Raw genomic sequence first — 27,766 nt, 5'->3', positions numbered from 1 at the left:
ACTTGGGACTGGCCGCACGCCCGGGGCCCCAGGGCCAGGTGTGCCCTAGTCGCTCTTCCCCAACCTCAGCCCGGTTCCCACGCTCCACAGCGACCGCACCCTGAGTCGAGCGGTGTCCATAGGCTGGCTGTGCCTGTGGCAGCCTTGTAAGGCAGTGGCTGCCTCGGGTGTCAGTGCGCCGCGCTCCTGCTGGGAGGGGCCTTAGTGCGCGCCTAGGCGGAGCGGGAGGAGGAGGGGCATGTGGGCGGTGCTGGAGGGCGGGGCCCGGCGGACGGCTCCGAGAGCTCGGCGCCCCTGGGCGCGCGTCTAGTCGTTGAGGCGCAGCAGTGGACGCGTTTTGGAGGTAAGCTTGCGCTGGGCGCTGTCCGTGGTCCGAGGCGCGGTTCTGGGGCCAAGGCTCGGGACGCCTCCGGTCCGTGAGGCTGGCCACCTGTCACTCTCTGCAGTGGCTAGATCAGCTCTAGTTGCTGAAGCAACTAGTTCCTTTGAGATCTCCGGGCAATGGTGTCAAGAATGGGTATGCGTTTACACTGAGCCAGGCGCATTGCGTCGGCACTTGATACGGAGGACAGAAAGCACCCCACGGCTCCCCACCAGACCAAGGTGCCAGGCCTCGTGCCAGCGACCCGGGTCGCTGCTCGTGGAACCTGGTGGGAAACGGGGTAAAGAGAAGCCACCGCCCGGAGCTGTGCATACCGGAGCTGGAGCTGCCGGGGTTCATGGGTCCAGAATCCTGAGCGCGCGTTGCGTCCTGCAGGTGACAGCGCCAGTTCTCTCCGCCACCCTCCTTTCGAGCCAGCATCTCTCATTCGAGATGGCGAGGGGTTTGTCAGGGTCGCATGTTGAATGCCCACGTTTGCGCGAAGGAGAGGGAGGACTGGACCCTTGCTCGGCGGTTTCGGTTATGTAAACGAGGCCTTGAACTAGGTGAGGAAGACGAGCAGTACCCTTTGTGGCGCAGCTTTGGACAGGCTGTGTCCTGGTGATTGGTCCTGTGCGTGTCCTGGGGCGAATGGAGGCGTTCGGCCCAGAGCCCACTTGCGTATCTGGCCTCCCTTGGCCGTGTAGGTGGCTTTCTTAGGCGGCACGAGCTCTCCAGGACTGGAGCAATGTTGTGTGTGTTTGGGGGGGGGGGGAGGAGAGTTGCGGGGGGCGCGGAACCCTGCTTGCCTTTAGCTAGATTCTCTGGCGGCCGGCTGCTGTTTCTGCTCGCGTGCCAGCCCCTCTCCCGTCACGTGACCCTGAAGGACTGGCGAGGGGGAGGGGCACAATCTGAGCGTTTCTAAAGGACTCCTCTATTCAGAAAAGCTCCTGATTACCACCGGGACTCGCCATTAGAAAAGGTGCCCTATTCAAGTGGCGTATTTGAATAGACAGGTTTGAGAATCCCTGTCTTTACCGATGGTGAAGTGAGGGCGACCTGCGCAGCTGCACGTTTTCCTCTTGGTGCTCCTTGGGTCCGCCTTTTCCATTTCTCGAGGTTGTGGTATATGGCAATTCTAACTATCATCTAAGGTTTTGGAAATTTTTTATAAGCATTAGAAAATTCCGTTTAAGAACACTGAAACCAGGCATGAGGGGTGGAGGCTTGGGAGAAGTCTGCAGAATGGGGCCCTGAAGACAGCTCTGCTGAGCTTCAGGGAGGAAGAGACCTAGCTTCCTCAGCAGGCCTTGCTGTCCTATTTATAGTGCACGACTGAAGGAGGAGCCTGTAGGAGGTGTGATTGCAGTTTTGCCAGGGAAGGGAACCTTGCAGTCTTGTCCATCCCATCTCCCTCGCCCAGAAAGGCTGTGTGCCCAGAGACCCCCATGCAGGAGAATGGAGCTTACCACTTCCTCCTGAAAGGAAGAGTTGGAGCTGCTCAGCCACAGCCAGGGTTCTGACATGGCTTCCAGTCCTTAACACCCTCAAGGGGGCTCCTAGTGCCAATTCAACCTGGAAAGACCAGTTTCTTCATAGAGTAGGGCCACAGTGTTGCTACCTCAGCATTCTCTATTTATGGCCAGGACTTTTCTTGTCCACAGCATCTCCCTACCTATACCACCTCCCAATCAAAGTAGCCCCACCCATGGCAGTCCCACATATGACCCGCAGGAGTCTCTTTATGGCATCCTTCACCAATGGCATCACTCTGGACATTTCCCACCTACGGTAGCTCCTCAAAGACCTATAGCATCCACCCATAGTACCCTCAGATCTGTGCTCTATCTTACCTCTGCAGCACTTGGAAAGCCTTTCCTTAGTGTTTTTGTCCAAGGCAGGAATAGAATGAAGCAGCCCTGCTGGGGTCCCAGAGGGTGTGGTTTCTGTGAACTGAAGCCTGCACTTATGTGCCCCACAAATGGTTTACTGTTATCAGGGAAAACTCCATGGACAGAATGACGTTTCCTGATGAAGAATGAGACCTCTTTGGACCCAAGATCTCTGTAACAGTACAATGATGTAACTCAGCTTTAAGTCATGGTTTGAGGTCTAAATGTCCAAATGTAAGGGTTTCTTTGGTCTTTTTCGGGCAAGTATGAGGGGGTTGCTTCATGATGTAGCTCAGGCTCCTTCCCCACCTACCAGGCTTTAGTGAGCTCTGCCAGATGGCTGGCCCCTGAAGTTCCCTCCCATAGGGACCCTGCTTCAGTACTGTGATTTCAGTTTCCTCCTGGCAACCATCCCCACTGCCCTTTGTCCTGTGGTGGAAAGTGTGGGGTGGAAGAGTCCTGACAATTTCACCTCATGAACATCATCCTTGAACACTGGCTTAGCTCCTGCCTGCCATTTTGACCTTTTCACATGTGAAATCACACAGCTGCTATTCTATTAGACTGGCTTCTTTGACCAGTCGTGGTCTGAGCAGACTCATCCATGGCTCTAGTGTTCTACCTTTCTGTTCTGCTGTCAGCTGTCTTTGCCTCCCTCTTGGGAGACTGAGAATACAGCTCCCTTGGACTCTCCTATGAACCGAAAGGCTGGGCCTCAGGTCATGTGCGATGAACCAGAGGTGCTGCTTTCTAGAGTGTCCCACCAGTTCCCTTCCCCACTTGGTGTTCTGTGTTCTACATTCCACCATTGCCTGGGGCAGACTTAAATGTCCCCACCTGGCTAGGGTGTCTGGTGTCTGGTTTGGAGTTGTCTGCCCTTTCCTGGTTATACTAGTGAAGCTTGGCATTCCTTGTGTTCTCTGGCTCTCCCCTGGATGTAGTAGTCTTTTGTTCGGATGAGTAATCTCCCCCTTTCTCCCCTTATTGACTACAGAGGCTTTTTGTATATATTGGACAAGCCATGTTTGTTGTACATAACAAGAATCTTTCCTTCTCCAAGCTTTGACATTTTAGTCTCTTACCACTTTTTTTTTGATAAGCAGAAGTCCTTTTGGGAGAATGTATAGTGTGTCCTGTGGCAAATCTTCCCTGCCCAAGGGTATTTGGCTCCTGACAGTGGTAGATGGTATAAGAACACTTAGGAGCTCAGCCTCCTCGTTCCCCTGTAAGTGTGACATGTTCTATGCTTGCTCGCTTCCTCTGTGCACCTCCATTTTTTTCTGTCCCAGAACCTAATAATTGAAGGTGACATATGTACGTGCCACAGAAGATAGTGCCATATGTAGTTCTATGTAAAACTCAGTCTACTTGGGCTGACTTCCCAGGGCTTTGGGTATAGCCCCATCTGACTCTCTAATGTCCTCCCATGGTTTTGTCCCCGCTGTGGCTGCTTCCAAGATAGTGCCTTCTTGGAGTATACTCCAGGGGAACGGTTTCAACCAATTCTTTACAACCCTCTTGGGAAGTCTTATTCTACTCAGGAGAGCACAGGATTTAATCCCTTCCATCAAGGTCTCATCTTCTTGGAGGGATACATGCAGACAGAGTTCTGTCTGGTCTCTGTCTTACAGTGGTATTGGCATACAATTTACCTTCCAACTGTGGACAATCTAGGTTGACTTCATATCAATACTGTTTCCAAATCAGGTTCCATGCAGAGGTTCTGGCATTAAGATATTTTGAGGGGCTACTGCTCAGCCCCTGTTAGGTAGTTGCTGACCTCAGGTTAGCTGTACCTACTGGCAGTCTTCACAGCCCCCTCTCACTATCCAAGGGTAATGCTGAGATATGTAGCATGCAATTTGGGTGTGCCCATGTACATTTGGTGATTGTGAAGCCATGTTGACGTTGAGTTAGGAACCAGTCACCTACAAGTTCATCTGGATCTGACACATGGAGCTTCTAGAGGGAGCATGGTGACAAACCCTGGCATGCCACTGTAAGATAGATACTCAAGAGAGAGGTCTTCAGCACCTCTGCTGTAAGTAGATCTTAGAACATGGACCCACAGTAAGCATACATCTTGATCTTGATTTTATCCATTTGGACCCATGCAGGATGCTGTATTGGCAAATATTTTGGAGGATGGGCTAGAAATAGTGTTTGAGCAGATGAGGTGTGATGGGATTTGATTTCAGTACTCACTACTGGCTTTAGGCAGTTGTCTAGAGCCTGGAGCTCATACTAAATGCTGGCTATGTGGGGGCTATCACTCTCTTACTCTCCACTCACATTTATGAAGCCACCCATGGCTCTAGAGAAACCTGGTTTCTAGCTGGACAGGAGGAACAACCTTAAGGAGTCACTTAACACTCTGAAATATTTCGTGGTTCTTCTACATGCTCAGTCTTAGGCTCCCACTTAGCTACAGGGGTTTGTCTCACTTATTATTTTTAGAAGGTATTTCTGTAACTCCCACAACCAAGAATGGTGGCTATCCTCATTTCCCTAGAACTGTTAGCCAGAACCTCAAATGGTCACTCCTGAAAGTGGCCGCATCCTTGAGTTTCCTACTGAGGGCAGTCAGGGCAGCATTGTGGATAAGGACTCAAATGTGAATTCCAGCAAGGTAGAGCAGCCAGTGGCTTTGGAGAGTTCTGGGTCATTTCTGTTGCCCTGGATGTTGGATACAAAAAAGGACCTAGATGTCCTTTTTTTTGTATCCCAAAAGGACCCTAACTCTAACCCAGTCTCCTTACCCAGGATTCCCTTCTCCTAATGTAAGTATGGGTTTTTTTGGAACATGTAATCCTGCTCTGCCTACACTGCAGTCAGACCTAGGATATAGGAAGTGAGATGACATGGATACCGGGCTACCCATCCCCTGCAACACCCAGGAGAATTGTGTTGTGTTTAACCTAGAAACAGTGAGAAGCACGGAGTTGGTTCTCAGGTCAGCCTGTAGCTTGGGACTCCAGTCCTAGTGACTGGTACTATGTTCCATCCTGACCAGTCCTAGCCATTCTCTGGGCTGTAGGCTTCTGGGTGCACTATGTAGATGGGGCCTGGGTGACAAGAGACATGGCTGGGTTTCCTGATAGATTTGAGCTTCTGAAACTGCCTCTGTGTGCCTGCAGGATATACACATTCAGAAAATGCCCACTTTGTGGGAGTTCACCCTGCCTGGGATGACAGCTCCCATTGAGATAAGAGGCCACTCACATGGAGTATCCTGATGAGGAGCAGGGTGTATGGCTGTATTATTAATGAAACAATTATCAAAGGCTGTGTTGTGTGTAAGTACACTCTTAAGTACAGAGCTTGTATAGGAGTCTGCCTGTGTCCCATCCTCAGATGAGCCCTCTCTAGGGCTAGCTGGATGTGTCTAGATCCCATACAGTCAGACTAACCCTGGTCTTAAATGAGGTCCCGCAGGGCTAAACTTTGGTGGGATGTCGTGAGGAAGAAGAGGTGAGCTCCAAGTGAACTAATACCCATTTCTTTTCCATCTTGGACAGATTTCTTTCTCTTGAACGTCAGGTCACAGTCTTTCTAATTGGCTGTCCCTGACCTCACCTTTGCTGATGAGGCCTGTGGAACTGAGGGCAGCCTAGCTGGTGGTCAGGGATTGAGTGTCTTGCAAGTGCATGAAAGTCTCATTTCCCTGGATTTATCTGGAGGTTGCTTCTTTCAAGCCCAATCAGCCCCTGGTAACGAGGATGAAATGGAGTTCCTGGAACATTCTAGAGAAAGAGCTATCCCTGGCCTGTGTACTCCTATGGAGATTCCCCAGAGAGGCAGAAGTGCTTTCTACTTCTTTTCTGTATTCTTTCCTGTTTCCAGACACTTTGCCCCATGCGCTGATATCTGTCTCACTCATGGGAACCTGGCCTAGTCATAACCCTTACTTTATTCATAAACACCCATCATATTCATAAATGCCTTCTCTGCTCATGGACACCTTGTCCTGGTTGTAGTAATAGATTCCTTGCTCTGCTTACAGACAACCCACTGACCCCCTCATTTCCAGTCTTGTAATGAAGCTGTGCCCTGAGGTGAATAGCAGATGATGCTGGTTTATACAAGTCTCTTCCTTGTCACCTCTAGCTTTTGTATTTTTCATTTCCTTCTTTTTTGTATTGCTACATGTGTGCATATGTGTGCTATATGTGTTCAGATGAACTGTGTGTGTGTGTGTGTGTGTGTGCATGTGGAAGTCAGAAACCAACCTCACTGTCATTTATCAGAACTCACTAATTAGGCTCAGCTGGCTGACTGTTGCCCTATCACCATCTCCCCAGTGTATAGGAGAATTAAAAAGCACACGCCGACATACTTTGTGTTTTTGTTTTTGTTTAACATGGGTTCTAGGCATCAAACTTATCTCCTCAGAACCGACTGAGCTATTTTTCTGACATACTATTAGATTTTTCTTTAAGAAAAAAAAATTTTTTTATTTGATTTAGTATTTTTCATTCTGAAAATGGGGCCCAGTTTATTTCCTATAGGCTTGTTAGGAACAGTCAATCTTTTTGGGGTTGGCAAGGGAAAGTTAGGGTATATAGGGTATATGGGATGCAAGAAATCTTGTCTGGGCTAAAGGGGTCCTCAGAATTTGCAGAAAGCAACTCCAGTTCAGAAGTCCCTGGCATCTGTCCATATCCCCTCCCACTGGAAGATCTGTAATTCTACCTCCAGCTGGCCTCCCTTGCCTCCACAGGCCTGGTCTGAAGATGCAAATCTGGTAACATAGTCTGTCCCTACAGTCAGTGCTGTTGTGGATAAGTTACCATCTCCTATCCTCCTGACCCCTCAGGGAACATAAGCAGTCATTGCTGGGTCACTGGCTGGCGCCACTTCCCTCCTCCACCACACCTGCTCTCTTTGCTCCCGGAGCAATCACTGCTAAAGGAGGCCAGTTCAGGAAGGGGCACCTGCTGATAGGCAGACCCCATAGGATGAAGTTGGGGTACATCCCTTCTGGATGGCCGAGAGACAATGAATTACAGGTTATCAGGAAAGGGGCACAAGGCATATCTAGGACACATACCTGAGGTGTAGAAGTCACACCTTGGAAGTGCAGAGCACACCCGAGAGGCTGCCCTTTATCACCACACTTGGTGGATCAGGTGCCTTCCTGGAACCTCTTCTAAATGGGCTAACTTCCCTCATGGAAATTGTAGTGACATGGTAGGACACACAGAGATCTCCTTAAACTTTACGCTTGTCTTAGATGCTGTGGGACAGCAAAAGCAAGAGGCCAGGGCCTTTAAATGTGGGATGGGGTTTGGGAAACTCCTGCAGCTCGCCATCCCACAATACTGGAGGAATGAAGGAGAGAATTAGGCCTATAGGTACCTCCATATTCCAGTATACCTTGCCTGCAGCCTCAATTCTCTTTAGATTAAATTTGTTCTCACTGCTGCTGTTGTGAGCTAATGGATCAGTTCACACCAGAAAAGAGAACCTGTGGACAGGAGCCCTGTGTACCCATAGCCTGCTCTGGGTGTGCCCTGATTGCACAGCATCTTTCTCTTTCTTTCATAAAGCAAGTGATGCTCTGGTGATCTTTGTAGAGCCACAGTTAGGACCAAACCCACTGATTTATTTATTTATTTTTTTATTTTATTTTTTTATAATTTATTTTTTTATTAGGTATTTTCCTCGTTTACATTTTCAATGCTATCCCAAAAGTCCCCCATACCCACCCTCCCAATCCCCTACCCACCCACTCCCCCTTTTTGGCCCTGGCATTCCCCTGTACTGGGCCATATAAAGTTTGCAAGTTCTATGGGCCTCTCTTTCCAGTGATGACCTACTAGGCCATCTTTTGATACAAATGCAGCTAGAGTCAAGAGCTCTGGGATACTGGTTAGTTCATATTGTTGTTCCACCTATAGGGTTGCAGTTCCCTTTAGCTCCTTGGGTAATTTCTCTAGCTCCTCCATTGGGGGCCCTGTGATCCATCCAATAGCTGACTGTGAGCATCCACTTCTGTGTTTGCTAGGCCCCCGGCATAGTCTCACAAGAGACAGCTATATCTGGGTCCTATCAGCAAAATCTTGCTAGTGTATGCAATGGTGTCAGCATTTGGAAGCTGATTATGGGATGGATCCCTGAGGATCCCACTGATTTTTAAAATCAGTTTATGATCTGGTATGAAGGTAATACATGTTCAGGGTAAAACAAAGCCAAAATGCTTGACGACAGTCTCCAAGGTGCATCCTGAGGGAAGGGTCTCAACTTCCCTGTCGCAGCCTATCCTTTGTGCTAGTGTGTTGTTGACGCCCTTCAGTGGTTGTTATGTAGGTCCCATACTAAGCTGATCTTGCTGAAAAATCTTGGCACCGGACTTTAAAACAGTGTGGTCATGCTGTCAGCTACTCAGTAAAGTCACAGTTTTCAGCTGCTCTGCAACAGAGCCCCCCAAAAGCTCCAGGATGACTTATTCCAGGGTTGAGTTTAGATGGGTTCTGTCTCCCAGAACTTGGTTGCAACTTGATTGTTACTTGGGCCTCCTATTGATTCCTTTGGGCCGATACCTTTCAATCTGCACTCATTCCTGACTCCTCAGTGCTGAACAAAGACAGCAGGAGGCTCTCTGAGCTACCTCTGTATCCCTGGTTCCCTGGATGTGGCTGGGAGTCCTGCTCAGGAGTCTTTCTCCTACAGCATATGAACAGTGGAAGGCTGGAAGTGAGAGTTCCTTCCCGTGAGGCCCATACCCACCCTGGTACCTGTTCACTATCTTGTGGGCCCATAGTGCTGTAGAAACTGAGACAGAACCCAATCTGCACCTGTCTGATAGGGAGTGGCCACACCAGCGTGAGACACACCCTCATTGTCCTGATGGGCCATTCTTCTGTTGCAGGCTTGCTCATGATTCTTTTGCCTGGTTTGAATTTGCTGCTGGCCAGGCTCTGACCTGCCTTAGTGTTTTGCAGTCTTCAGAAGGCAGAGCCCCTCTCATGTTTCAGTGTCCTGTCCTGTCCCCAGGGCAGAAGCTCAGAGAACCCACGCACTGCATGGACTTGATTCACCAGGAGCCAGGTCTTGTGGAGATGTAGGAGCTCCTGGGCTTCCCACTCAGCTAGAGCGTCCTACTTAACTTTGCTGTCCTCATCTGTTGAATTTTTTTCTGTTATGCTTTTGTTTTCATTTTCAAGGGAATGAGCAAGAAGGGGACCTGATCTTTGTGGCTGACTATCGTTTGTGTTATTCTGGCTGTTTAGGGAACTCACACTTTTGTGAGTTCAGCAGGGGCCACACTTCACAGCATGACTTGACCTCATTGTAATTGAGATCTCCAGTCTGGACAGGGCTTGCACATTTCAGCTTCGTGGGCCAGTGGTGTGTGCCTATACCAAGAGTTCCTCTCCTTGCATTGAGCTGTTAAGCTTTCAGTTCTCAGAGAGAAACTAACTTATAGCTCCACATTCCTGCTTCCTGGGGGCTGGAAATGGCAATGTCTATCCTTGCTGGAACATCAGTGGCTGTGGCGGGTTCATCTGCATATCCTTGTGCTCCCGAGTCTTGCTGGGAAGTAGTACCCTCTCCCCAGTCGTCGTCTTCTTCTTCTTCTTCTTCTTCTTCTTCTCCTCCTCCTCCTCCTCCTCCTCCTCCTCCTCCTCCTCCTCCTCCTCCTCCTCCTCCTCCTCCTCCTTCTTCTTCTTCTTCTTCTTCTTCTTCTTCTTCTTCTTCTTCTTCTTCTTCTTCTTCTTCTTCTAATAAACTTTATTGTGACAGGCAGGGCAGATCCCTCCCGTGTTGGGAGACATCATGTGGCAAGTGACAAAGCTCTGAGCCCAGCCCCTTTTGGGGCTACAGTGGTAGGGATAGGAGCAGGGAACAAGCCCCCTAACTGGGGTAGTACCATGATTAGAGGCAGGGGAGGCAACCAGAGGTCTTTAGCTTTGGGAAGTGTACTCCCCCAGCCATGTTTTGACACTTCTGGAGTTTGGGCAAGGACCTTCCTTCAGGTCCTACTTGTCCTGCATCTTCTCCAAGATAGGCACAGTCATGTCAAACTTGGGTCGCTTTGCAGGGTCTTCATTCATGCAAATCTTCATGAGCTTACACACATGGGGGGAAATGTCCAGTGGGATGGTAGGCCGAAGGCCTTCCAGTGCCACCTTCAATCCAATTTCCATATTAGAGAGGTCAGCAAAGGGCACCTCTCGTGTCACCGTTCCCACAGAAGCACCGCAAAACTCCACGTCTGCTAAGCGTCTGTTTGTGTCTTCAGGCTTCTTCTGCAGGGCTTCAGGGGCCACCCAGGCAGGCTCATACACGCGCCCAGGGCACTGGAAAGAAAACTTAACATCAGTCATGCTGATTCGGGCAGTCATATCTTCATCGATCATTACACTGCGGCTATTGAGTGCATGCCAAGGTATGAGAGGCTCTAGTGTGTGAAGAAAAGCCATGCCTCTTGCCATGTCCAAAGCAAACTTTACAGCTTGGCTCTGGTCCACAACGAAATTGGTGCCTTCATGTAGAACATTGTAGAGAGATCCATATGGCATCCAGTGTGTGATGAGGGTTGGGTGGGGGACTGGGGGAGCCTGGCAAGCACCTAGCACTGGGAGCACGTTTGGATGTGAGAAAATCCTGAGCCGGGGACATTCCTCATTGAAGTCCCTGCTCTTCCTTGTACTCCAGTCTTGAACCTTCAGCACCTTCACAACAATATCAGTGCCCTGCCAGCGGCCTTTCCATAGCTCTCCAGAATGATTCTTGTTGAGCTTTTCCAGAAAGTTGAGCTGTTTGAAGTCAATACCGGAGTGTTTGTTCAGGGTCCCATTTCAGGGCCTTGTGCGAGTGGTCCCCTTCCAGAATGTGTCCTTGTATGGAATATGGTTGAGATTCTGGCCCATCTTCTCTGCCTGTTCTCAGAGAAGCTCTCTAAGGGGTGCCTTGGCTTTGTCCACAGGCATCTCTCTATACCTGTTACAGATGCTCACAAGAGCCCTGTTAGCCACCAGGTCCTCTGCCACCTGGTCTTGGCCCCAGAAACATGCATAGTGAAGTGGCACATTGCCGTGCTCATTCACTGTATTGATGACAGTCTTGTATTGCAACAGCTTCTGTACAATGTCACGGTGTCCATGACTAGCTGCTAGGTGCTGGGGGGGGGGTATTATCCCCACGATTCATCACATTGTTCTGAGCTCCCTGCATGATCAGCATTTCAACCACCGCAGAGCGGCCTTCTCAGCTGGCCCAGTGCAAGGGGGAGAAGCCATGACCATCCCCCTGATTGAGGTTGTTCTCTGTGTTGTCCAGCCACAATCACACCTCCACCGCATTGCCCTCCTGGCACTGAGTGAAAATGTCGTTCCATAGCAGCGTCCTGGCACAGAGACCTCGGGACTGGGGAAGCCTCAGGGGACTGGACTCGGGCTGCGGGCACCTTCTCGGGAGTGGTGGGGGTGGTGGGGTGGTGGGGTGGTGGGGTGGTGGGGGACTCCTGTCCGGCCACACCTGCCGCCCGGCCCCGCCCTGGCCCGTGAGGGCCAGCGAGGACCGCAGTCCCTCCCTTCTGACCTCCTACTGCCTCCTTCCCAGTCTTCTTAGCCCTCCTGGATGTCTGTCTGTCTTAGGACTCAACAGCCCACAAAAATCCCAAAGAATATGGCTATACTTCTGGTTTCCCTTCCTCAAGGTCTCTTCCTCTGAGTCCAAGGACCAACTGCACATTCTAGGATCCCAGGGAAGGCCTTTATTGTGTCTCCAGGGTCACTCACAACTCCTGGGCATGGCTTAGCCTCTGCTCAGAAGGCTCAGATCTGAGGAACAGTAATCATAGTGTGACTGGTCTGCATCTTAAGGATGGCATTATTTTATAGACTCAAAGCATCCCTCCTGGCATTCACCCACAGCAGGTAAGGCCCAGGGAGGAGGCCATGGAAATGTGGCTGGTGGAGTTAAGGTAAGACCCACTGTTGCTGAGTCAGACCCTGTTTCCTTTTTCTAGAGTCTGCAGGTGTCAGGCTGGCAGGGTCAGTGCCAGGTCCAGCAGCTGGACCAACACGATCATGCTGGGCATTCAGCTCCCAGGGGTCCTAGACCTCAGAAAGGCTGCTCTTCTTCAGCTCTTGCCTTATCTCGTTGCCTGGTACGACAGACTGCAGCAAGAACCAGGGACACAGACGGGCTGTGAGAAGCAAAATGACCCCTTTCTTCTCCTTCTTTCCTAGCAACATGGCTGACAGCAAGGCCAAGCCTGCCAAAGCTGCCAACAAGACACCACCCAAGTCCCCAGGAGACCCAGCCAGGGCTGCTAAGAGGTTGTCACTGGAGTCAGAGGGTGCCAATGAGGGTGCAACTGCAGCTCCTGAGCTCAGTGCCCTGGAGGAGGCCTTCCGGCGGTTTGCAGTACATGGGGACACCAGGGCAACAGGAAAGGAGATGCATGGCAAGAACTGGTCAAAACTGTGCAAGGACTGCCACGTGATCGATGGGAAGAATGTGACCGTCACTGATGTGGACATTGTCTTCAGCAAGATCAAGTGAGTGGCATGCAGGTTTAGGTCATACAACTCATATCAGGAGCTGTGAGGGCCTGTGAAGTATCTTGCTTGCAGATGCTGAAAGCTTGACGCTAAGAAGTGGGCACAGAACTCTGTCTCTCTCTCTGTCTCACTCAGACTATCTCACTCTGTCTCTGTCTCTCTCTCTGTCTCTCTCTGTCTCTCTCTCTGTCTCTCTTTCTGTCTCTCTCACTCTCTGTCTCTCTCTGTCTCTCTCTCTGTATCTCTCTGTCTCTCTCTCTGTCTCTCTTTCTGTCTCTCTCACTCTCTGTCTCTCTCTGTCTCTCTCTTTGTCTCTGTCTCTCTCTCTGTCTCTCTCTGTGTCTCTCTCTGTCTCTCTCTCTGTCTCTCTCTTTCTCTCTCTGTGTCTCTCTGTGTCTCTCTCTGTCTCTGTCTGTCTCTCTCTGTCTCTCTCTCTGTCTCTTTCTGTCTCTCTCTGTCTCTCTCTCTGTTTCTCTCTTTGTCTCTCTCTGTCTATCTCTGTCTCTCTCTGTGTCTCTCTCTGTCTCTCTTTGTCTCTCTCTGTATGTCTCTCTCTGTCGCTCTCTCTGTCTCTCTCAGTCTCTCTCACTCTGTATTTGTCTCTCTCTCTCTCTTTGTCTCTGTCACCCAGACACCCAGAACCTGTGGTGTCTGGGACAGTTTGGGCAGTACATTGGTCACAAGTGCCTTGGAACTGCTTGGCCATGTCCTGAGCTGTGGTCCTTGTCTCGATCCATTTGGCCTTGGATGTGGCCAGGGTGGGGACTTCTGGCCTTGAGAAAACTTAGTTAACCCCAACCAATACCCAGGTTAGTGAGCTTTTGCTAGACATGATCAGGATCTGCTTAGGTGAACAGAGACCCATCCACTGTGGGCTGAGTCTATGAGGTTAGTGTGAAGTTCAGGCCTATGTAGCTCTGTTTCCAGGGAATGGCAGTGGCTCATGACACCCTCTTCTAGCCCCTTATCCACCTCCATTAATTTTGTACTTGAGAAATTATCACATATGCAGCCAAACTGATACAAATCAGAGAATGGCCATTTTGTCTTACACTTTGTCTTACATCTGCATGCTATCAGGTCCCGTGGTTGATCTCCGTGGGTGCTACTAGCTGAGCATTGCTTCCTCCTCTGGATTTGGGTGGGCGATGTCTTCATAACTGTGGTTGTCAATTTCCACTGTCTTGTGGAATTGTTGGTGTTCTTCAGGTACAGTAAGGCTTCCCTGCCCGCAGGTTATGCTCTGGTGCACAGGAGAGTCTTTGAGCAACAGCCAGAAGGGTAGATGGAGCCTGTCAGATAGCTCCTGCGAGCACCAACGAGTATCACATTCCGGGAACTTAGGCATTCCTGGAAAGGTGGAGGGATTTAACATGTTTCCCAATGGAAGAGGTGACACAAGCCAGTACCAGATTGAGGGTGATATTGACCTCTTTCTGTTTCAGCTGAAGCTAGCTGTAGCTTCCTCTAGATTCTGGTTGAGGGAAATGAAAGAAGCTGAGCCTGAATTTTCAAGGTCCTGGCCCCTAGGAACGGGGCTCACTCGAGATTACTGAGCCAGATCCTAGCTGTCCCCATGCATTCCAAGGCTGATATCAACTTCACTGTCTACCGGGAGCTTGAGACCTCTTCAAAGCAAGAAAATCTCAACCCCATGCTCCCTAGTGAATTTCCTATTGCACACAGCACACAGCACACAAAAGTATGTCTTAGGTTTGAATGGTAAAGGCTGAGAAACATGTCCCAAAGGAATCCTGCGTCCTGACCCTCTCCAGGCTCTGCTGATCCCAGAGGATTCCACAAAGGATTCTGAGTTCGTCTATTCTGCTTAGTCTGTCTAATTGTGGTTTCCAACCCCAATGAGAAGCTGGAGAAGAGGCTCTCCATGTAGCTTCAACCTGTGAAAGCAGATGTTGTGTTTACACAGTTCGCCTCAGCCCTTTCTCCCATCCATCTGAGACTCTGTTCCTATGATGTCTCAGATCTACCTCTGCCCGAAGTTCAATTATTGTGGGTGAAGATGATAGAGGAAGTTATGGCCAGTGGCTCAGATGTGTGTGGTCACTTTAGCCTGATGCCCACTGTGAAAGCCCTTACCTCTACCCTGGAAGGCCTCTGGCCAGGGTTCCTATGCACTTCTAGACTGGGGTCCTTAGGCTTCTGTCAACACTGCTTCCTTCACAGCTTCATCTGTGTGCAATGCTGTTGGGTACCAAAGACCCTTATATGACCCCCCACAGAGGAAGGTCTACTGAATACTGTATTCGTTCTATTGCTTTTATAGGAAGGACCCAAGACAAAGGGTCAGGGGATAGTAATTCTCTTCCTCGAGTCCCTAAATAGAACAGCACAGTCATTGGAGCTCAGGAACCACGAGGAGTCTACAAAGTACAGAACAGGTCATAAGGACCTAGGGAGATGCATGCAGCAAGATTAGCCCACGGAGCCTCTATACTGCTGCTGCTCCTTCATAGATGACCTAGAAATCTTGATGCTTATCGTTCCTGAGACCCTCCCTATACATTTTACCAAAGTGACTGCCCCTGAGTTTGAGTATTGACACCGCCATGGGCCTTGCCAGGGGCCGGGGGAGGTTTTCCCAGGTTTGTCGAAGCTCACTGTGCTGGCCACATGGCCTGTTCTGGCTATCACCTTCTGGGAAATGTGCAGCCTTCTCATAGAAACTGGCCTTATGAGTTTCACTGAACAGTTCCAGGCAGGGACAGACAGGCAGGTCCTGGTAAACAAAGCTGCTCTGGTAGGTTTGCTAGTCATGACTGACCCAGGCTGCAAAATGATCAGCACTAGACCCTCTGATACAGGGATATGACCCTCATCCTGGTGCCAAGAGCTCCTGTTAGGCCAATGGAAATGATTTGCAACACTGAGACCTAGAAAAGCCAGGTTAGAGAGTCTACCATATGTATACAGTTAAAGCCTTGTCTACCATGTGCATATTAGCCATGTCTACTATGTGCATATAGTTAAAGCTGATGGTTTTACGGAGCTCACCGTTAGTGTCTAAACTGGCACATGAACTTGGACAGCTCCTCACTTTATCGCCCCTCATGTTCCTCCTCCACCAGCAGGTGCCCTTTATAGACTCAACTCTGAGCTTACTAGAAACCCTGGCAGCTCTCCCTACACCGGGAACATACAGGATGTCTTTTAAGCAAGGCTAATGAGCTCATCATACTCTTCTCGGACATGATCCCTCATGATACTGTATCCTCAGTCATCTCAGTGTTCAAGATAATCAAGATCTAACCAAAGAATGAGACCCAGAGACTTGTGTCTATGAGGAAGCTTCTAGAAGGGATGGTTGGAAAGTAGGAAGAAGTGGCCTTTCCAGAGGTCAGTCAACTTCTCCAGCTTCTTCTGAAGGAGGCTACCTTCCAGCTTTTGTGTGCCTGTATATGTGCACTGCACCCCCATGTAGAACTTGTGTTTCTACAGCCTCCTGGTGGGTGGTCCTATGAGGTCACGGGTCTTTTGGATGACGAGGGCCACAGAGGACTGAGTACTCCAGCTCCACATGTCCTTCCTGCCGTGGGAAGCACTGGACCCCTATGAATGAACCATGCGAAGGGAATGCTTATTCCCAGAATGCAGAACTTCAGATGCTCAGACATTTCATTCCTGACTCCAGGACATGGTCATTGTTCACTGTCAACTCTGGGCTGCCTGGGAACTTTGGACTGTCCCTGTCTTGTAAGTCAAGGTCCTGGAGAGCAAGTATATGCAGCCCAAGCCCAGAGAAGGCTCAAGGCTCTGACAGTCTAGGCAGACAGACAATCAGTGCTAGGCTTGCTGACACTGTGGGGCTGATGTCTAGCTGGGCGGCTGGGGTCAGGTGAGGATTCTGTACTTAGAGATCCAGAAACTCTGATATTCCTTTCGCCTACACACCTGGACCCTTGAGACCCTAGAGGCTGCCATCCCCTCATCTCTGTCTTTGAACTCTCGTTCCTGCTCAGAGCCTGGGCTCCATTGGGTTCCTTATAAACTATGTTCCACTTGGAACTCCTCTGATCTGGAGGAGGAGCCTCACTCCAGAGGCATTTGTGAACAGAAGGTTCAGAGTCCTATTGTCCTCTCGTGTAGAGGGGCGGTATTCTGAGTACCAGCGTGGTGAGGGAATGCTGAAAAGGATCAGCAGAAAGGGCTGGGGAACTCTGGGATTGATATTTCCAGGAAAAATGGGGCTGTAATGGTGCTAGTTGTATTATGAAGTCTGGGCATTTGTGATCCCACGAGGGGCAGCAGTTGCCTCCTATAGGAGTTTGGAGCCTGGGAGGAAATTGCTTAGGTATCTCCAGGAAGTTGCTGACTCTGACAGGACTTGAGAGGGGAAAAAAAAAAAGTTCAACTATTTCTGTTTTGGGGCAGGTTGCCATGGCTCTGCAGGCGTGGCGCCAGCTGGGGTATCTGCAGCCTTTGTTTAGGTCCCTGTCACCATGGCAACGCTTGTTTGTTTTGATGTTACTATGTGTTAAATTTTAAACAAATTTCTTGAAGCTCTATACCAAGTTTTATTGTAGACGACTGTTAACCTAGCAAAAGGCTCCATCCTGCAAAAGGCTCAGCATGGCCAGTCTCCACACAGTTAATGGAGACCTGGCATCGAAGCAAGGCCAGTGTGGGGCAGCTTGAGGAACAACAACCTGCCAGCCCTAGGCATTGTATCTATCTGTGACTGTCTGCAGGGGATCTTTGTTCCTGAGTGTTTGTGTGTGTACCCTTGATTGCTTGTGGAAGAAGAAATACAGAGGCCTTGGGGTCGGGCTGGGCTTACCTACTGCCTCCTTATTTTAACCACCATACTACCAGGTAAGGAGGCCCAAGACCTTTGGCCTCCCTGGGCCTGGATTGGGTGCTGGGTACCCTCCAGAGTAAACACACAGATTCCTGCCAACACTGTGCAGAGTCAGAAAGTAACTTGGCTGGGGTGTCAGGGCCGGGTGTCCATTATGTCTGAATACAGGTCAGAAGGAAGCCAGGCCAGTCCCTACATGTAAGAAAGCAGGGTCTAGATCTGTCTAGACTGGGGATTTGTCAGCCACAGCTCAGTCTATGAGCTGTTTAGTGTTCCTTACATGCCACAGCTAGCTATAAAGGCCTGATGGGATGTTTCGGATGTCTGTATGCTGCCAAGGAGGCTCAGGAGAGAAGCCGCCTGGGCTAAGTAACCCATTACTCCTAGGGACAGGCCTCAGGTCTGGAGTCCTGGCCAGAGTTGTGGGTACCTGTGGTGAGGATGTGTTTCTGTGTGTACTACCTGTACAAATATCTCAGAGAATCCAGATGCCAAAGATCCTGGACATGTGAGGACCCTTGGAGGCAGCCTCTGTTCCTGGCTGTGGTGCCCACTCAGTTCCACTCATCTGTGGCACACATGTCACTGGAGCTCCTCCATCAGGCTCTGCTTCCTGGATCTCAGAGAAGGCTAACAGTTCCATGCTCCAGGGAAGAGTAGCCTGACCCTGCAGGCCTTGAGTGGAGCAAGATTCAGCATGCCTCCTACTCTTCAGGCACCCCAGTACCTGAAGCCTTGCTGCTATTCTTACTTCTGCATGGCCCTCTAGTGGCTGTATATGGCAGTATAGTGACTCCTCAGTTGCCTGCTGGGAAACTTAGGGTTTTGACCTCTGTTGGGGGGGAAGGCAGGACACGTGGAACTTTTTTGCCTGCTAGTCACTGAGCTAGTCGCCTCCGTGACTTTCCGGATAAGGCTGCGACTGCTCTGGTGAGTCTGCAGTGATAGGCCGTTTGGGTGAGAAGCACATTCAATCCCTTAGCTCTTCCGTCTTGCTCGGGAAGCTGGCTGGCCAGTGCACGAAGGACATGTAAGAGAATGATCGTCCCCTGACATCTATAACTGGTCTGAACAACCAGAGGCATATCCATCCTCATGGCTCACCCCGACTTAATCCAGGTCAGAGCCATGAGGAGGTAGGGGTAGGCAGCTGTGCCCACGTTGGGTCACCGGGTGAATGTTTATCCCACAGCCTCAGGTCCCTTGGAAAACACAAAACGACAAGTAGAAAGGGGCTTTAAGGATTTGTTCTCAACAGAGGGAAGTAGCAATGCTGCAGGTCACAGATGCCTCCTCTAGGCAAGCTGGTGACTGCCAGGAAACAGACATAATGTGGAATATGCTCAGAGGAGGGTCATAGTTTAGTGAGGTTAGCAGAGTAGGGTTGCTGCTTGGCCTCTGATTTCCTGAGATGGGCAGAGGCCTTGTGGCTAACTGGCATCAAGGCCCCTCTAGGCAGAGAGCATATCACTTGCTCCCAAGGAGTTTAAGTCCAGTGACCTGCTGAGGGTACAGAGAACTGACAGGCCTAGACTTTCAGCAGCAGCGTTGTCTCCTGCACAGAGCCTAGGTGTGGATCCTGGGAAGTCAGTGGGCCTGGGAGAGTCCTGAGGAAAGAACAAGCAACTGGCCTCTGAAGAAAATGACCGTACTTCTACACCTCCCTTGAATACATCTAAAGAGTCAGACAGTGGTAGCAACAGACAACTTGAGGCCCATGGCAGCTGAGGCTGCTTTGTGGTCCAGCGGGCTCAGGTCGGATCCCTTACTGTTTCTATAGAAAGCCTCCGCAAGGGCTTCCTATAAGGTAGCATCCCTGCACGGCAGGATCCTGAACTAGAGGTCCTCACTACCCTGGAGTCTCTTCCAGGTCCTTCAGCTGCTCTCTGACCACCACATGGATAGGGAGGGTATAGTTCTCCACTCCACAGAAGCATCTACTCTGCCTGTATAGTATCTTGCTGACAAGGTTGCTCTGTGGTGGTGACTTCAGAAGCGACAGCATCTGTAAATCCCAGGCAGCCTTGTCTTGTCCTATGTACCTTACTCCTTCACCTCTTAAAAGTTTTCTTATTACACAAGCCTTGACAGGGACCCCTTCACAAAGTGCTGAATAGGCTGAATTGGGGGCTCTGTGAAAGCCCAAAGCTGAGGTGAGGAGTGGTAATGTTTGTGGTATTGGCCAAAGAGGATTAGTCCTCAGAGGGCTCTACTGCTGAGGCTGGGTCCTGACCCCTCTAGCCAGGTCCTAGAGTCCCCAAGAGACTGAGAAAGTGCCACTGCAGATATGGGGACAGATATGGGATTGCATCCCAGGCCCCAGGAGTACACATGAGCAGATACCCACTTGTAAGCCAGCTTTGGACAGCTTGAGAACCAAAGGTAGGGAAGTGTCCTAGGAAGACCCCTTAGTCTTGAGAGCTCTAGATATAGGGTCTGTTGGAGAACCCTGCAGAGGTTTTTACATCTCTGAGGAAAAAGTGGGTATTGTCTTCTCAGAGCTACGTGGGGATTCTGCTTCAAGAAGTGCCTGGGTCTCCTGGGGTTCTTTCTGTGAACTGGGGCACCAAGACAGGACTCCATCTCCCCCAACAAAACAGTTAGACTTGTAAGGACACATGCCAGAAAGGGATTCTTGGTACCAGTGGAGCAGGCATCCAACTCTATCTGAATGTGGCCTGTGATGGGAGAGCCCCTCCAGTTACCCCATCCCCCAGTGACTCATACTGGTGGTGCCTGGTGCCGAGGCTGCCCAGAAATGGCCTTGTGCCCCAGCAGCAGGTTGCCAGGCTGGCCATTAGGCCTGGCATCCTCATGTCAGCCCAGGAAGGGTTGGGAGTAGGAGACAAGAGTGCCATTGACTTCTCACGACAAACAGAGCAGCCCTGAGGGGCCTTATATCAACACTGCCCTCCACCCCCCAAGGTCCTAGGAGAGAGGGGAAAAGCTGTCAGCTCCAGGCACCACTGAACTATGAAGCCAAGCTGCTCCAATGCCCTAGACCGCCCAGTATCTCAAGGGTAGCTGGCAAGTACTGGGGCTAAGAGCATCGAAGGACTAGAACCCACCTTCTAAGACACAAGACATCTACTCAGGCTCCTTACCCGTGTTAAGAGGCCATTCTGCAAGCTTCTATGCTGTATCCTTGATCCAAGTGTAATGGCTCAGTGACTCCCCTAATCTTCTAAGTAGGGGTGGCCCCCAGCACGGGGCCCTATACGTTTCTCCAAGAACATTTGGCTCAGCTCTCCTGGTGTTTGGTCAAAATGCCCTATATATTCAGGACACATGTACTCCTCCAGGCACCAGTAAAATTTCAGGGTGTGTGGGAACAGTAGTATTTTCATGTCTGGTTCCTTAGCACAGTCACTAAGGGTCCACTCCCTTACTGTGTTGCCACTGCTGTGTCCTCGCAAGGCTACCCAGGGAATGCTTATCTGACCACTGCTGAAGGATATTTGGGTGATTTTCCAAGTTAGAAAGACTGAATAAAATCTGTACATTATTCATAAATGGGTTTAACACGAGCTCCAAACTTCATTTCTCTGGAAGCAGCCTGGCTTCCAGGAAGGCTGGCTCATGGTACATCCTCCTCAGCCTGCAGCAGTCAGCTTCCTGATCACTTCTGCTTTCCCAGGGGCGACTTCCTGTGTGTGTGGTTCCCCACCAATAGGTTTTCCTTGGTGAGGTGTCTGATCCAAATACTTGGCCCATTTGAAAATGTCTTTTCTTTGTGTATTTTAGATACAAGCCTCTTTTCAGGTTTATATTTTCTGCAGCTCTGTGGTATTTCTCTGTCTTCCATATCATTTGAAAGAGCGTGGATTCTAATATTCTGAAATCTAGTGTGGCCACTTTTGTCTTATTGAATGTGATGACTTGGCCTCATTTCTAAGAAATCCTTACCCACCTAAGGTCACCCAGGTTATCTCCCAGATATACGCGAGAAAGTTATTTCTGGGGTCATGCTCTGAGTAGACTGAGGGAACTGTGGATCCCAGCTGGCTTATTTTGCAGAAGTAGCAGATGTTCTAGCTGCTTTCTGAAATAGTCCTTTCTCCTTGACCTTGTTCATTTAGGCACCTACGTGGGTGTTTCTGGACTCCAGATAGGTTGAGCTATACATCTCATACTTTATTAGTATCTCTCATCCCGTCTCCTTCAGGAGACTTTGCATGGTGTCTTGGAATAGTATAGTCTCAGACCTCTGACTGTTTTTAGTTTCTTTGTTTATTGTTGCTGTTTTTTGTTTTGAGACAGGGTTTTGGAGCCCTGGCTGTCCTGGAACATCTGTAGGCCAGGCTGGCCTCGAACTCACAGCATTCTACCTGCCCCTGCCTGTGTAGTCCATGCTCCACCACTGCCTTGTTTTTGTTTTCTTAAACTCATCTTGGCTGTTCTAGATTCTATGCTGATGGAGAGACTTCAGAGTCCTACTGGGATTTTGTCAGCCAGCTGCTTTAAAGCCCTGAATGCTTAGCACTCTGCAGCTGGGATCTGTGGCATGCTTGGTCATACAAGGCAGCTTACCTCTGGCCATTTCACTGAAACTCCCCAGCAACATGCAGGACGTGCAGACTCGCATCTCTTCTACATTATGTCAAAACATTGAAAACTTCAGTAATTTGGATTAGTTGGGGGTGAACGCCAAGTTGAAAATGTCTTAAAATTACAACACATTTTGGCAGGAGGATTTTGTGAAATGACAAATTATCTAGGATGATAACTGGTGGCTGGGTACACATGGTGGGTAAGAGCGCCAAGTCTCAAGCCACCCTGCTGACTAGGGCAGCCTACACTGCTCGCTCTTAGGATTCTGATCAGGCTGGTGATATGGCTCCTCCCAATCTTGCCTGCTTTGATAGCTATGGCTTTAGACTCTTTCCAGGCCACTTCTGACCCTCCTGCTCCATGAGGGGCTAGGGTATCCCTGGAAGAGTTTGATAGGATCTTTCCTGTTTTTCTCTGTTTCCCGACTCAGGAAAGACCACATACAGAAATGTCCTGACACTCTGGTTGGTGACATTTGGCTGTGACCAGTAGGGATCACTGCAGAATGCAAGAAGGGATAGTATACCTGTGGGGTTGGTCCCAGAGGACCTCTACCTGAGGACTTAGATGGCCTATCATCCACAGAGGAAAGTCCTGCAGGACCATCACCTTTGAGCAGTTCCAGGAGGCACTGGAGGAGCTGGCCAAGAAGCGGTTCAAGGATAAGAGCAGCGAGGAGGCTGTACGTGAGGTGCACAGGCTCATTGAGGGACGAGCACCAGTCATCTCTGGCGTCACGGTGAGGGAGTGAGGCATGGGTGGGACTTAGTGTTCTTGATTGCATCTGTCCTTGGGGAGACTGTGGCCCAGCAGTATCTGAAGGCCACACTGGGTAGATTTAGGAAATTTTTATACTTGTCAGTCCTGTAAGTGTGGGACTAACCCAGAGCCAGGAGAGGTAACCCCTTGTCTGTGGCTGGCTTACTCTTCAGCCCCTGCCACCTCCCACCTCCCACCTCCCACCTAAATGCTGCAATAAATGGTGGTGGTCCTTATCCAGCTGTATCATTTGACTTATGATAACACACTCTGATAACACTGTCTTCTATTCTCTTTCAGAAAGCTGTGTCCTCACCCACGGTGTCACGGCTCACAGACACAAGCAAGTTCACAGGCTCCCACAAGGAGCGTTTCGACCAATCAGGAAAGGGCAAGGGCAAAGCTGGCCGTGTGGACCTGGTGGATGAGTCAGGCTATGTGCCTGGTTACAAGCATGCAGGCACCTATGACCAGAAGGTGCAGGGGGGCAAGTAGCCTCATAGGCTGACGCTCTGGACACTATAGGTGGCAGGCACAGGACTTAACACCCATTGCACTTCATTACATTCCTATGTTTAACTGGGCAGAACTCAGAATGCACCTCCACTACGCGATGGTGGGGGCAATGCCCAATCCTCCTCCTGCTGGGTGCTTTGACACTTCTCCCTCAGACCCCAGGTTTGGGCCGTGATTCATTGTCCCGTCCTAACATACCTGCCCTGTCCACGACTGGAAAGTGGACTGCTATTTCCAACTGTCTCCCAGGATCATACCACACTGGCCACTTGATTTTCAGGTAAAAGGGGGTGGTTTGGGTACTGGCAGAAAGAAGCATAAGCAGAGCAGATGCCAGAACTCACGCTGACCTTATCTAGGCACTTCTAGGTCAGCAGGAGCTAAGGAACTAACCAACTGCATAGAGTAATCCTAAACAGGCCCTTTCATCTTTCTTGACCACAGCACATGGCTGAGGCTACTTGGTGGGTTAGCACACATGCATGTGTGTGTATACACATATGCACACATGCATATTCACCAACCGAGTCTGTGCTGTGAGAGGCCAAGAGAAAAATGGAAGCTCCCCAGCGACCAGGGGAGTGACTTGGAGTATGAAGCTGGAAGTTTCTTCAGTGTTGTTTTAAGAAATGACAAGACTATATGCTTGGTCTCAAGAGTGATCCAGGGAGATCCAGAACATCAAGCTGCCATGTCCCATCACCAGGTTGGGACACACATCATGCTGAGACACTTCGTCCAGACCAGGCCTGGACAGTTGTTCCACCAGTGTGAGATGGAAGCTTTTACCAGGGCAAGTTATGTTGTGTTTTGCTCAAAATTATGTGTCTTCAGCTCTATGGCGCCTTCTCTGGGTTCAGTTTTCCTAACTTTTCTCACAAGTGCAAGTGTAGGGCACTGGAAACCAGAACTAGGCCCAAGAAAGATTTGCAGCATCTGCTAAGGTTTCTTTTTCTGCCACAAGAGAGAAGTCAGTCAGCCCATCCATGTGTGAGGGTGACACTTAGCTAGGCCCAAAGGCATGCACCATCCTCATGAGAGCCCCACAGCAATTGTTCCTTTGCATTAACACAGCCCTAGCCTTGCATGCAACTTGGTGGACTGTGTGGCCTTGTTTCTAGAAAGAACACACAGTAGCCTCGGGATATGCTTCCTGGAGCAGATGGGTGTTGAGGGTGGGACATTTTACATGGCTTGGACAGCATAGGTGGACAGCAAGGCTATCTTCCCCACTGCCATGGCACATAGTCACATTATCCACCTCTCTGGGGTTCAGAGAGCATGCCTTCACTGCAGCACCAGGGAAGACTACCTACTAGTCTAAGAGAGAAAAGATGGGCCTTAATACCAGACCTCCCGGACAGCAGGCTCTCTGAAGGTTCAAAGTTAACAAGCTCAAGGGAAATGGACATGGTTGGCTTCCTCCCAAGGTTTCTTGAGTTTGCTGTACCTGGCAAGTGGTGGAGCCTCCTTTCTGGAATCTTACCTCACTGGTCTGGGGAAACAAAACGACCCTTGCACTTCTTGCACCCTCACCCAGAACCCCTAGTCCCCATGTGGCTGGCAGTCTCTTGCTCTGAGGATGTTCTTTTCTACTGCCTATGAACAGCCTAGTTGCCACCATCACAGCCAAGTAAAATGGAACACACACACACAAATCCATCAGGAGGTGACTGCATGTGGGCCAGGGCAGAGGGGCAGGCTAATGAGGCATCAGAGGGTCCCCACAACATGTAGTGGGTCAGATGTTTCCCTGACCCCCAAAATAGTACGAAAACCCTGGACAAAGCCTTCTGTTCAAAGGGCTAAGATGCCAGAATGATGTCCAGATGAAGATTCAAGCCAAGTCAAGGGTTAACAGCCTAGGAACACCTAGGAAACAACATAAGTGTCCACCTTCACATGGCCACCCAGCTCCATGGGGAAGCTTCATTATAAACTGGTCACCTTACTTATGTGCTCAGGACTGAACAGAAAAGCTCAGAGTGGCAAGCCCATATAGGTCCTGGGCAGTAGAGGACCAGAACTGCCATCAGAGTACCCAGAGGTGTGATCCTCAGCAGGAAAGCATTCCAGGAAAGCAACTGAGAAAGCATTTCTAATGGCTCTTACACAGCTTGGACTTTGTAAATGAAAACTGGGTTACTCTGCCTTGCTGGTCCTTACTGTCCAAGCACAGAACCTGAGCACCCTTGGGTCCTGAGGGATAGTCCTAGGCCTGCCCATATAGTTCCCCAGCAACACCCAGAACTATGTCAGACAAGTGGTCTTCATTGTGTTCCCCCTTTCCCCCCAGAGTTATACAGCACCTTTCTTTAGTCAGTGTTAAGTTTAACTTTGAAAATAAACCCTCCCTCTAGATTATATATGTCATCTAGCAAGGAAAGGGTAGTAACAATTAGATCACGAAGACTTAGTGTCTTTGTACCGCCAGTTTAAAATGTCTATGGAATTCATTGTGACATCTGTGTACCCTCTCAACATAGAAACTGATTTGAATCAAACTTTGCTACACAAAACAGATGTGTATTTTCCTCAGTTTGATTTGAACACACAGGTAGAGTGTTTGTCTCTGCTGCATGTTTTATGCGATACCAATTAGCTATTACTAATTATGGATAAATAGAATTCAGTGTCTGTGAATAAAAACAAACAAACAAAAACTGCACAGCATGCAAACCAAGACCCAGGGCCATGTGCTATTAGGTGACAGGCACACGAGACAGGGATAGGTTCTCATAGGGGGTGACACTCAGGAGGTGACATTTTCTTTTCTAGAGGGGACACCCAGGAGACAGAGACATACTTTGTTGTGAGCTGATCCAGGAAACAAAGGATACATTCTATCAGGGGAAGACACTCAAGAGACAGAGACAGGTTTTCTTTGAGTTATGACAGCAAAGAATAAGGACAGGTTCTGTCAGGGGCGACACTCAGGGACATGGATTGGAGTGACAGAGTCATATTTTGTTGCATGTGACACTCGAAGATATGTTTTGTCAGAGTGAAACCCAGGAACATGGTCTGTAGAGGGTGACATACAGGAACACATTCTGTTGGAGGTGACATTCAGGAGAAAGGGAAAAATTGCAGGGAAGAGTCAGGCAGATGGTGTCTTAGGTGTCAGGGAACGACAGTAGGTAGGTTGGAGGCTGTCTGCAAACACTGACTCTAGTAGGACCCCTATTTATTTCTATTTAATGTAATGAACAACTAGTTAGTGGAAATGCTTTGCCAAAATCAGAGTTCAAATTACATATTTAAATATTGTTGAAAATCTATATTTATACTGGAGTATTTTTACACCTTTCAGTATCCTATCTTATATTGGGGCATAGGGACATTACGACACATGGAGATATTTTTGAACTGGGCTGCACGACAGTTCTGCCACCTCCCTGTAGTCTGTCCCAGGGAGTTGACAGGTGCCTGCCCTGAGCCAAGACCCACTTGCAGAGGCCCTGGGCTGCCTCAGCTGCCTGTTTTAATGAATAGTTTTACTGGCACACAGCTGTACCCATGTGTTTACATACTGTTCTGTAGCTGCTTTGGTATTAGAACTAGCTGGGAGGATTGAGACAGATGCCATGGCACAGACACATATGGTATTTGCCACCTGTTCTTTTTCAGGGAAAACTGCCTGTCTGTCTGTCTGCCTGGTTCTCTCTCTGTAGACTTGTCTACTACCTGGCTACAACATGGGCACATGGGGGAAGCCCTGCCAATTAAGAATGGCAAGAGTGACAATTTAGCTGTACTGTGAAGACATCAGTAGACAGAATATCCTTCCAACACTGAGCCAAACTGCTCTTCTTCACCAACATACTACTGACCATTTTACAGTTCAGGGGTGTGGCCATCTTGGGACGCTTAAATTATCTCTTCCTTTAGATTTAACCAAGCCAAAAAACAAAGGAAGCCTGTACAACAACTTAAACTTGAAAGGAATAATATGCTACTACTACTAGTTTGTACTAAGTTTTTTTTTTTTCAAGAAAGGGAGTTAAGTTTATATATATGTGATATATATTTTTACACTATTTTATTAATGTTAGGGATATGGAGTTTATCACTTTATCAGTGTGATGGGTAATGTTGATGTCATGGGTGTTCTGACTCAGAAAGACACTTATACTGACATCTAAACCACACTTGCTCAGACTGTCTGTCAGGTCAGGATGGCCCTGCTGTCCCTCCTATAGAGCGCAAGGCGTCTAGTCACCTACTTGGACATATGGCCTGGCTCATATTGCTTTAGTGAAACAGCTTGTGTCTTTTACTTCGTTTATTGTGTTTGCTGTTATTAACATTGTGTGTCAAGTTGGTAAAGTGATGAATAAAGGTTTTAAAATATGGA

At 49.4% G+C, this 27,766-nt stretch overlaps 1 protein-coding gene and 1 pseudogene across 2 annotated transcripts; one reads left to right on the top strand and one right to left on the bottom strand.

Moving 5' to 3' along the window:
- On the top strand, nt 1-27,766 carry Tppp (tubulin polymerization promoting protein). Of its 2 annotated transcripts, none has more exons than XM_021180704.3 (4): nt 1-343; nt 12,453-12,764; nt 22,720-22,873; nt 23,194-27,766. In XM_021180704.3, the coding sequence occupies exons 2-4, from the start codon at nt 12,457-12,459 to the stop codon at nt 23,386-23,388; spliced, it is 657 nt and encodes a 218-aa protein (XP_021036363.1). In that variant the 5' UTR covers nt 1-343; nt 12,453-12,456; the 3' UTR covers nt 23,389-27,766. The 2 variants fall into 2 exon arrangements, with proteins under 2 accessions (XP_021036363.1, XP_029324255.1); XM_029468395.2 differs by lacking the exon at nt 1-343 and adding an exon at nt 368-927.
- LOC110308263 (scaffold protein ILK pseudogene) lies at nt 10,163-11,380 on the bottom strand (annotated as a pseudogene).

The sequence above is a fragment of the Mus caroli genome, unplaced genomic scaffold (assembly GCF_978045245.1).
Source record: "Mus caroli unplaced genomic scaffold, Mus_caroli_1 scaffold_15, whole genome shotgun sequence".
Lineage (NCBI taxonomy): Eukaryota > Metazoa > Chordata > Mammalia > Rodentia > Muridae > Mus > Mus caroli.
The sequence above is the reverse complement of the archived record's forward strand: the minus strand, read 5'-3'. Positions and strand labels throughout refer to the sequence as shown.